Source organism: Medicago sativa, chromosome 7 (assembly GCF_051527215.1).
Source record: "Medicago sativa cultivar Bolivia chromosome 7, Bolivia_mono, whole genome shotgun sequence".
NCBI lineage: Eukaryota > Viridiplantae > Streptophyta > Magnoliopsida > Fabales > Fabaceae > Medicago > Medicago sativa.
In genome coordinates, this window is record NC_140755.1 from 86208164 (window position 1) to 86220177 (window position 12014).

Below are 12014 nucleotides of genomic sequence, written 5' to 3' on the forward strand. Positions count from 1 at the left end.
AATACACAGGTAGAAGTTCGAAGGTATCTTGACGGTCCTTTAAAACACACCCACTAACAAAATCAGTTTGTGCGATTCTTTTTTTTCAAAACATCTGAACTATATTGTTTAAAGGACAAACACAAATAAAAAGTTTATACATGCATACATATTCAAATAAATATTGAAATTTAAACACATAGCATGATTAAAAAAACCAAACAAAAAAAATAATAAAAAAAACAAACTATCAGTAGTACATGTAATTCCACACACACGCACGCCTGCTCGCACGCGCACACGTATATACATATGATCATATCAACTTTTGAACCCTCTCAAAAGAAAATAAAACTTTGTTAAAGATATGACTAGCTTGCATATGGATTGAATTTCAAAACAAAAACTCATTCAAGTAAAACTCTAACTTAACTATATCATACACACACTCATTCCTTTCCCTGTATGTTATGGACCGAGCGAAGACATGTAAAGGTAAATTTCCATAGGCCCAATCCAAAAAGAGTCGAATCTCACATTTGGGCCATTACTCGCAACACACCCCTCTCCATGAGCGAGGTGCTCGTAGTACCCGGAGGACTGGTTCAAATGCCCTTGTAACGGCTCCTTAAACATGCCTTTAAAACTCGTCTCAACGGTTACGATCTCCACTATATAAGGGGACTCTCAACAGCCCCCTTATACATCTTTTGGTCCTTTAAGTTTGACAAAAATATCAGGTTATTTTTTAAGTTTCAAATAGGTCCTTTAAGTTGTTAATATAATGTACCTATCTGAAATTTTTGAAGTTCTTAAATTTCAAATAGGTCCTTAAAAGAGTAATGGTGCATTAAGTTAATAACTTAAATGACCTATTTAAAACTTAAAAAACTTAATGGACTAACCTGTTATTTGTTAAACTTAAAAGGACCAAGAGAGATATTTGGAAAAAAAAAACTAATTCAAAAAATGCAAAACAACAACAATCATAATAATAGAAGAAATAGAAGAATTGAATACAGTTGGGTTGTATCACCGTCTAATGTGAGCACGAGTTCATAAATTATGCTGAAGAAAAGCGGTAAAGAATGGACAATACTTTATTCATTCTAGTCTATTAATTTCTTTCCTTAAAATCCTTATTCTATTTGACAAAGATGTCCGATTGATTAACAAACGGTGCCAACATATCACGTTATTGTGAGAATTCATTTTACTACTAGTATTTTATTGGGAGTTTATTTTGGAAGAGTTTGGAAATTGGAATTGATTTGGCTTGGCCTTTATTACGGTAGCTTTGATTTGGTGAAGATTTGCTTGACTTCCTTATTTAATTCATTGATCATTAATTGATGACTTGTGTTTTGGCAATCAAGTCATGTAGCAATCGTGGCATTTGAATTATGCCACTCATGAATTTATTTATATTTGTTTTTTTTTGCTTAAATCTAATTAAAAACTTCCGTTTTGATGGAAAATAATATGTTTTTTTTATGTTCTCGTGAGAATTATGGTGATCCGTGGATACAAGGATAAGAGTAAAAACTTCCCTAAATAGATAACTCATACAGCCCTCGCAAGTACCAAATTGAGAGTCGGGATGGTGTAGGGGATGAATGTGTCACAATCGAGATATATATTCTATTGTTAAGCCGTGAAGTCGTCACAACCAATATAGATGCTTCGGTTGATAAGTTGAAGTGAACACTATAAAAAATCTATAAATTCTAAGACGGTTTGCAAAAACAAAAGAGAATAAAGTCTCTCTTTTTACTCTAATATTCAACCTCCATTTTATGAATAATTCATTACGATGTATAGAGCCCTAGTCTCATTTGATTTAACGGACCCTAAATAATTCAAATTACTTGCTAATAATAAAGTCAAATTTAAATTCAAAAAAAAAAATAAAGTCAAATTCAAATTATAGTTTTTTTTTTTTGTTGTGGTGTCTAGGTTTGAACTCTGAACATTTAATATATTATGCATTTTTTTACCAACTGAGTTAAACTCACAGAACAATTCAAATTATGTTTTTTAAAAGAAAACATATTCTAAATAGTATCCATGCCTTACGATAATTCCAAAGGAAGAAAAACACAAATAGCAAACACATTGACATAAGAAATTCCAATTTAGGAAATGACGTGAACCTCTCCAATACGCATGCAAATTACAACGAGACAATTTCAAAATCTTGGACCAAGGTTAAACCATCGATCACTTTCAAATCACAAAATGAGTTTGACCAATTCCTAACAAAATTAATCGTGAGCTGTGAAATCCCACAATTAATTTTTTTTTCACATGATCAATTCATAGTTGGAAATAAAAACAGAGTAATCAGGGGCGGGGAGACGTGGGTATATGTTTGTAGGGGCATCAGCCCATATGCTGTATTTTTCTAGAAACATTTTGCACGTGAAGGCGTAGAATAATTAGTTGAGAGATATTGCTGCCATATTAATTGAATTCATTGAATTATTTTTTACAATATTAGATTCATTGACTTGAGATACAAGATAACCCATAACATAATCATATCATTATTTATGCATTGTTTCAGGCTTTCCACCGTTTAACTCTATTTTTACTTAATGAAAGTTTAACCCGTTGTTATTTTAGTAAAAAAAAAAACTCGTAATCGTTGTTGTATTGCCTTGTTAGATAACTTTGTTTTACATGATAATGTTGCGGACAAATGAATATGGAAATATGAGTTAGAGGATGATTATTTGGTAAAAGGAGTTTATCACTCGGTAAAATAAGTTTATCGCTTATTGACTCAATCAGAGTAACCGAAGATTGTTGAATAAGAAGATTCCAACCAAAGACAACATGATTCGTAGTGGAATTGCTCTCATAGGCTCAATGGCGTGTTCAAGAGGGTGTGGGAGGGAGAAATCTATTATTCATCTTTTATTGAAATGTGATTTTTTTGTTAGCATTTGGCTTCGTGTTTTGCAATGGTTGAAAACTTGTAGTATGTTGCTTTCTGATGTATGTATGCATACTTTGCAATTTGGTAGTTCACATTTATTTCGAAAGGACATTAGTCACTGCTTTCAAGTGATCCAGTTGGTGTGTATATTTGGAAGGAGCGTAATTTTCGGACTATCAGATGTCTCAAGAGCATTTACTTAAGGGAGTAAAACTAATACTAACTTACGGGAATGGACATGTCAAACTTTTTTTTTGGTGGTGGTCGAAGGCTCAAAAACCTTTTATTTTTTTATAATTATTGGCAGTCCATCCCCGTATGTTAATATTAGTTTTATTCCCTTATAATGATATTATCATATGCAACACTTGTTTTAGGGCAAAGTAACGTTCATTCAATATGCCTCCCTCCCGCCTCCCTCCCTCTCATCTTAGGTGTATGGATTTCTTTCAGGCGTGTTGAGGAATTATAAATTTTCTTAAAAGGGAGTATTGTAAATTTGTACCCCAACACTAGGAATGAGGACTCGTCGACTCATGCAGGGGCCCCGTATCCCAACTCATATTCCCTTACATAGTACTCCCTCTATTCTTTCAATTGAAAAGAAACAAATTGAAAAGAAACAAAGGAGTACTTGAATAGCACCAAATTGTTTCCCACCTCTGACCACATTGAATTTAGTTGATGTATCAAGTATATGTTTAGTTGTGTGCTAATAAAAATTGATTAAGACTTCCTTAAAAAAAATGATTAAGACTAAAAGTGATAAATTTTTATTTGTATGTACATTTAAGTAAAATTAGTTGAACGATAAATTTGCATTCAAAACTAATTTTAAAATAAAGACTCCAATTAAATGCATGTTTGATATCATATTAGCTTTGTTAGAATTACGTTCAACCGTGATTTTGTAAAAAATAAAATTGGTAAATTTTGATCTTGATATGTCCACTATAAATTTTATTGATATTTAATTCTTATTTAAAAATAATTTTGATACTGAACCAAACCATCCTCAATGAGCCAGCGAAACACTATTTTTTAGTCAACAAAAAAATCCAATGATGTAAACATGGTTGTTCATATTCAATCATTCAAGAACAATATAAAAAAATACTAGCTTTCTGTCCATATTTATGAATGCCGCTATCAATACATTCACTTTTAGGTGAACCCTTTTGCAAATCCAAGCACTATATAAAGAGTTCCATATACTACATTATTTTCATCCCAAATTCATAATATGGCTTCCAAACCAGGCATCCTTACAGACTGGCCTTGGAAACCTCTGGGGAGCTTCAAGGTTCTTTTACTTACTCAAAAATGATACTGCATTTGTCATTACAAAAATATTTATGATAAACAAATTAATTACTTTAAATTTTTGATGAAGTTTATGCTTGTCGCTTATAGTTCATAGTTTTAGCATAAATTTTGAAACATTTACTAATGTTTTGATATTGACTAACATATTATTTTCTGTCTTTGTCTTTGATGTGACTTGGTTATGGTCACTAATTAAAGTTCGTGATTCTAAGCCCGTGGATTGCTCATAGCATATACTCTTTCATATGGGGTGAAAGGGATCTAGTGTACCAAGCTATATTTCCTTTTATGTTGATCAGAATGCTACACAACCAGATTTGGATTTCTATTTCACGTTACCAAACTGCTAAAGGAAAAAGCAAGATTGTTGATAAAGGCCTTGAATTCGAACAAGTCGATAGAGAAACCAATTGGTTAGTTCCAAATATTTTATTTCCCTTTAAATATTTCTCTTTATCTTAATTAAATATTAATCTATTTTAAATATTTGCGCTAGTTAATTATTAAGATTTTGATTGTGTGACATTTGCAGGGATGATCAAATATTATTCACTGCACTAGTATATTATATAGGGTACATGATATTTCCTATGGCTTCTAATTTAACATGGTGGAGAACAGATGGTGTGGTTCTTACAGCAATATTGCATGCTGGACCAGTGGAGTTTTTATACTATTGGCTACATAGAGCACTTCATCACCATTATTTATACTCTCGTTATCATTCTCATCACCATTCATCAATTGTCACTGAGCCTATCACTTGTATGAACTCTTTTTCTCTTCATTTTTGCATGCTTGATTTGTGTATATATAATATAGACAGACTATAATGGAAGAAAAAAGTATGTTGTTTCTCAAAACAAAACAAAAAATGTTGTTTATAAATGTGGTTAACTAGGTTTAGTAAATTAAATAAGGTATCACAATTCATTAGGAAAATGCTACTTCTCAAGAAAAATAGCTTCAAGAATTTTTCAAGACACAGTTGGCAAATTTTAATTGGATGATTTATTTGTCCACTTCCTATTTTCCAGCCACACCACCTTGAATTGTGGCAAATAGTGCATTGTGATTGGCTACTCTTTATTCTTGAAGAATTCTTGATGTTATTTTTCTAGAGATATAGCATTGCTCCATTCATTAATCATTCACTTAACATAGCTAACCACAATTTTGAATGTGATTTACCTTTAGACATTAAAAAATACATGATATCAATTTTAACCATCCAAATTATGTTTAAGTATACAAGATTTTCAATTATACAAGATATATGTTAAGTTATTAACCACAATTTATGTTCAAATATACATAAAAGTCATTATACATTACACTTAAAATTGAGATTAATTGTGTTATTTGCATGGTTAATGAGTTACTATGATATCTTATTATATTCATTAGTTATTTCATGAACATAATTAAGCATGTATTTCAACTATACTAATCATATACTCTTGTCCAAATTTGGTCTCAATTAATTTGGTGTCAAAATAACTTTGTTATGTTTTTTGACATGTTTTTTGACAGCTGTGACACATCCATTTGCCGAGCACTTGTCATATTTTACACTTTTTGCTATACCAATGTTGACAACATTGTTCATCAAAAAATCTTCAGTGGCTGCACTATATGGCTATATATTTTACATTGATTTCATGAACAACATGGGTCATTGCAACTTTGAGTTCTTTCCTAAGAAACTCCTCTCTTACTTTCCCATTTTGAAGTATCTCTCATACACACCATCGTAAGTTTACAATTTTTTTTTTTTTTTTTTAAGTTTACAATGTTACTATTGGTAATGAAATTCATAATTTGATTTACAAGTTCAAATGTGTTTTTAAACACTTCAATTATATCACTTTTTGTTTTTATTTCTTGTAAAAAGAATCTTTATTTTTAGTTCTTGCAAATATAATTTCTACAATCAAAGTCCATATGCTAATTTATTTGCTCCTTGGCATCCACAGGTTTCACTCACTGCATCACACCAAATTCAGGGCTAATTACTCACTTTTCATGCCAATGTATGACTACATTTATGGTACAGTGCATAAATCCACAGATGCTACATATGAAGCCTCATTGATTAGACCAAAGGAGTCACCAGATGTGGTGCACTTAACACATTTAACAACACTTGATTCCATTTATCAATTACGTTTAGGCTTTGCTTCATTAGCTTCCAACCCTCAAACATCTAAATGGTATCTACATTTAATGTGGCCCTTTACAATGTTCTCTATGCTTATGACTTGGATTTGTGGGCGTGCCTTTGTTTTAGAAAGCAACACCTTCAATGATCTTAAGCTACAAAGTTGGATTATACCAAGATTTAAAACACAGGTATTTTTTTTTTTTCCTTCTCATTTGTGATTTTAGATTTTGCTTTCGCAAAAGTGACGACCTAGTTGGCATGTCTATGTTTTCCCTGGATGCATGTCCTTCTCTTGATTCAGTTAAAAATAAATAAAAAACTTGCATTCTCTGTGGAAATGATTTAGTGATTAGTGATTACCAATGTAATACTCGTTTGGTTTCCTATTTTGTAGTATTTCTCAAAAAGGCAGAGCATAACATTGAACAACATGATTGAAGAAACAATTATGGAGGCTGAGTTAAATGGAGCAAAGGTGATAAGTTTAGGACTTCTGAATCAGGTATTTTCACACCCCCCTTCTATTAATTTAGTAAATATTTAGATCATTAGAATTCATATTTTCTTCTATGAGTGTTAGTTCATACTAGGCTGGATCATTTTTTTTCTATTGTTTTTTTAAAGGGAAAATATTAGTATTGTTGGTAATTATTAGAATTATATATTCTGACGATAAAATCAATTTTTTTTATCTTCTTATAACTTCACTCTTAACTCATCCATCTAAACCACCAAGTCAACATTGTATCTGATCAGGTTGTAACTTCTAATCGACTGTTTTTGTGTGTAAAATCCAATCAATTATAACTTCCAAATGATTTTATTTCCAACCAAGTGAGCAATTTTAAGGTGTCTATTGAGCAATCATCAAAATCTTATGGGCTAGGCTGGACCTTGGGGCCCTATTAGTTTTTTTTTTTTTAATACTTGAATGATTATTTGTTGACTACTTTTTTTTCCCATCCTATATTGATTTCTCGCGCGCTCTATGCAGTTCGGATTATATAATCTGAACGGCATAAACACCTCATAAAAACCTCCAACACACATTAAAACATTTCAGATCCTAGAATCAGAATAGGGCACGCGAGAAATTCATAGGGTAGAAAAAGTAATGATCTTATTTGCTTAGGGGGCTCAAATTGTTCAACCCGAAAAAAAAGCCATTTGAATGATGGAATCCGATAGATTTTAGCACAAAAAAGGCAATCGGAAAATATGTTTCGATAGATTTGGGTCATTGGAAAATACGTTCTGATAAATAGGATAAATCAGAATAAATTTTATATATATCTTTATGGAATTCGAAGTAAAATAATGGTTTTGATTTGAATAACATTGATGGGTGCAGAAACATCAGCTGAATGCACACTATGAGCATTATATTCAAAGGTTCCCACAATTGAAGATAAAAGTTGTAGATGGAAGTAGCCTAGCTGCTGCAACTGTGTTGAACAACATTCCAAAAGGGACAAATCAAGTGCTTCTTCGAGGCAAGTTCAATAAGGTTGCGTTTGCCATTGCTAATGCTTTATGCAGAAAAAATGTACAGGTAAGTGCAAGCATGATGTATGTGTGTCTATGGCTGCATTAAAATTAACCTATGCATTGCGTCAACAAAATAAAAAGTTATATACACATAAAAACAACTAATACTTCACTATATATTTCACTTTATATTTATATTTATGATAATGCTAAATAAAGATTATTACTACGGTAATTTTAATATAATTAGTATTCAAATTGTTTCTTATATAGACATTTTTTTGTGTGAAATAAGCAAATGCCACATTTGTTATGAGACAAAGTGATTATTACTCTTGTACTCCATCCGTTTTTAATTATAAGCACATTTTACTTTTTAGATTCATTTAATTAATGTTGTACTCCCTCCGTGTCAAAATATAAGCAAAATTCATTTTTTAGGTTCATTAATTTAATAATGTATGTGGTTCATAATATGGACCACATACATCATTAAATGAATGAACTTAAAAAGTGAGTTTTGCTTATATTTTAAAACGGAGGGTGTATGTGATTCATAATATGGACCACATACACCATTAATTGAATGAACCTAAAAAGTCAAATTTGGTTATAATTAGTAACGGAGGGAGTATAGACTAAAACACAACACAAAATTAATTAACCATTTGGGGTTGGGTTTTATGGAAGAGTATAAACTATGTCAACATATTGAACCAAAGTTTGAATCTCAGCTCGTATAGTTGTATCGAACAACCAACCTTCTTATTACTAACTTTTTAACTCTCCATTCTAGCCGTCAAATCAACCTTGTATCCCATAAGTATTCATATTTAATGTCTGACATGCTTCAATATGATTAACTCAAGTAGAAGAAACATATAGAAATTTTTTTTGTAAGGAACGACAAACACATTAATTATGAGTGATTGGAATAGAAAGTAATATTATATTTTATTTTCATTTTCAATATTCAAATACAACAACAACAACGCCTTATCCCACTAAGTGGGGTCGGCATTTTCAATATTCAAATATCGACTCAAAATATATTACACGAGATTTTTTTGGAGGCAATACCAATTTTTTCAGAGAGCAAATTTTAGTGTTGTTAAAAATATATTGTTGCTTAATAATTTTTTTTTTTTGATAAATTGCAAGCAGGTGGCTGTATTATATAAGGATGAGCTTATAGATCTTAGACAAAGGGTCATCATGTCGAAAGAAAGCTTGGTTGTTTCACCAATCAATACTCCAAAGGTTGATCCATTTTCTTTTATTTTTAAAAACGGTCAAAGTTTTATGGATTTGGATCATCTTCGTTTTAATTTTCACTTGCTTTTTCTTCATTTTTAGTCCCTACCATTAAACACACCATCCACCTCTTGATAATTTTATGGAATCCTTAAATGATGAATTAATGTCTACTTCATTAATTTTGTCATATTATGAGTCTAACATAACAGGTTTGTTTTTTTATCTCATCTAAAAGATATGGTTAGTTGGAGATGAATGGGATGAATATGAGCAAATGGAAGCACCGAAAGGATCATTGTTCATACCATTTTCTCATTTCCCTCCAAAGAAAATGCGAAAAGATTGCTTCCACCACTATACACCAGCAATGATTACTCCTACTACATTCATGAATTCACACTCTTGTGAGGTGTGTAAATAGCATATTTTTATATCCTTCAGTATAGTACCTATTATAACATAAATTAAAATTTTAAAATGTTACTACACTAATTAATGTATTTATATATGTAACAGAATTGGCTTCCAAGAAGAGTAATGAGTGCATGGCGTATTGCTGGAATAATTCATGCCTTAGAAGGATGGAATGTTCATGAATGTGGTGACACTATGCTTAGCACTGAGAAAGTATGGGAAGCAAGTATTCTTCATGGTTTCCAACCTCTAAAGAATATTCTCACAAATTAACCAAGTGTGACAAATGGGTTCCCATTATCGATATACTTCCTCTACTTTGACAAAGTTTGTTATGCATTAATACACGGCAAATTTTCACCCTAGTTTCTAATCTAAAAATTTCCATGTATCCATGTTTCAATTTCCAAAATGTGTTGAAATTACTACTGAAAATGCATTGTTAATTTTATTTTGTAAGAAGGTCTCAAACGCAATTTATCGACAGTAATTGATGAATTTAATTTATCAATAATTTTATCAATTTTTTAAAGTAACAAGCATTTTTAGTTCATGTGAAAGGTTATATGCCTGAAATTTCACGTTCTTTCATTTTTAGTCTCCAAACTTATCACACACACCATTTAAAAATAAAAATGATGAGGCAAATAAAGATTCATGTGGTCTTGTTGACACGATCAAGGGAGAAGCTAGCCTTTTGAGTTTTGAGAGGGTTCAATATTTTTTTTGAATAGGTTAAACAGGTCTACCGAAATTGACATTGAAGATAATTGAACCAAAGATCTTGAGAGGAGTACACTATAAGATCTCAAGCCAACATCATTACAACTTCAATTGACCCCCCTCTGAACCTTAAAAAATGTAAAACACTCTTATGTATTTTGCATTTTGAACCCCCTAATTTTTTTCTACACCGCTAGTACAAGAAGCTTAAGAACTCAAAAGTTTGAATCCCTAGGTCAGGGTCATGGATACATCATTGGACACAAATGCAAATATGTCTTGAAATCTCATGTGAAAGTTGGCAAGGGATTAAAGTCCGAAAGGTTCGTCAATCTAGTTCGGATGTCTTCTATTCTCTTTGATGTCATCATGCTCTTAATTTAGAAAGAAAAACACATACTTACATAAAATATAAATTTAAGATGTAGTTTATTTATATAAAATAGAAAATTCACAACTAAGAATCTTTGCAAGAAAGTCGTTGTTCATTTCATTGGAGTTTTACCTTTACAATTTTTATTGTTAACGTATCTCCTTCTTTATAGTTGCTATAAGAAATCAGAATGTCAAAATAAGACGAAATAAATATATATCAAACAAGTGACAATTATTTAAGTATTTTTTTACGCAATTATTTGAGTATCATAATTCTCTAAAGTTTTGACAAATAAACTTTTCTTTTAAGGATAAATAAAGTTATTTAGGGTAGCTAAAATAAAATATACTTGTTCACATAAAAAAATAGGATTGCGAAAGTTATCCAATACAAAGCCATAGGTGGATAGCTACACCCCTGTAAATAATATGACAAAATTGTTCCCTTCAAAAAGAAAATATATGACAAAATTGTTGAGACCAAAACTTTTTTTTAAGGGAAATGTTAACTTGTGCCCTTAGAAGCCAATTGAAGAAACTAATTTTTGGAAATTGTGCATTCAATGCTTTGAAAGTTTAAAAACTTATCTTTTCAATACAAACTTATGTTTTATTTCTTTTTTTAGATCCTTAACTTGTGCCCTTAGGGCACAAGTTAACATGACCCTTTTTTTAACTGGAGTTGTGACCAGGGGCGGACCTGGACTGGGCACACTGTGGCAAGTGCCACACCAGTCCAGGCCCAATTATATATATATTTTTTTTTTAATTTTTAGCTAAATATTATGTTATATAAGTTAAATTTTGTAAGTTAATCACAACTGTATGGTGGTGTCTAGTGGCAAACGTGCGCCCCTTTCATCAAGGGAACCTAGGTTCGATTCCTGCAATGCACATTTTAATTTTAGCTTTTTAACTTTTATTTTAACTATTAATACTATAAAAAATGCAAAAAGCAAGTGTTGAACCGCAACACCCAAAGTAAAATCGATTCATATATACCATTAATCTATACAATTGTTTTATGAATATTGTTGTGAGAAACAATATATAAGACAACATGCAAAAAAAAATTGTGCCACACTAGTTTTGTGAGGCCAGGTCCGCCCCTGGTTGTGACCATGACCAAGACTTCACCAATTCAAATCCCCATAAAATTTATTAAAAAAACGACATTAGGTGGAGAGGAGAGGTCGTCGTCAGTGTCAACCACAATCAAAGCTCAAAATAAAAAATAAATGTAACGGGGACCAAAGCTGAAAATAGTAGTTGGCATCTTTATTGAGGAGTAAAAGCTTAAGTACGTAAATGATCCATGCAAATATGAAAGACATTGGGTCCCCGTGA

The 12014-nt window shown here is 31.3% G+C and overlaps 1 protein-coding gene across 1 annotated transcript; it reads left to right on the top strand.

Annotated features, from left to right (window-relative positions):
• The first annotated feature begins 4095 nt into the window (after positions 1-4095).
• LOC146909642 (very-long-chain aldehyde decarbonylase CER1-like) lies at positions 4096-10083 on the top strand. Its single transcript, XM_085725202.1, has 10 exons — positions 4096-4223; positions 4445-4659; positions 4779-5011; positions 5780-5999; positions 6223-6598; positions 6805-6912; positions 7762-7962; positions 9063-9158; positions 9391-9564; positions 9672-10083. The coding sequence occupies exons 1-10, from the start codon at positions 4164-4166 to the stop codon at positions 9840-9842; spliced, it is 1854 nt and encodes a 617-aa protein (XP_085581328.1). The 5' UTR covers positions 4096-4163; the 3' UTR covers positions 9843-10083.
• Positions 10084-12014: the final 1931 nt, after the last annotated feature.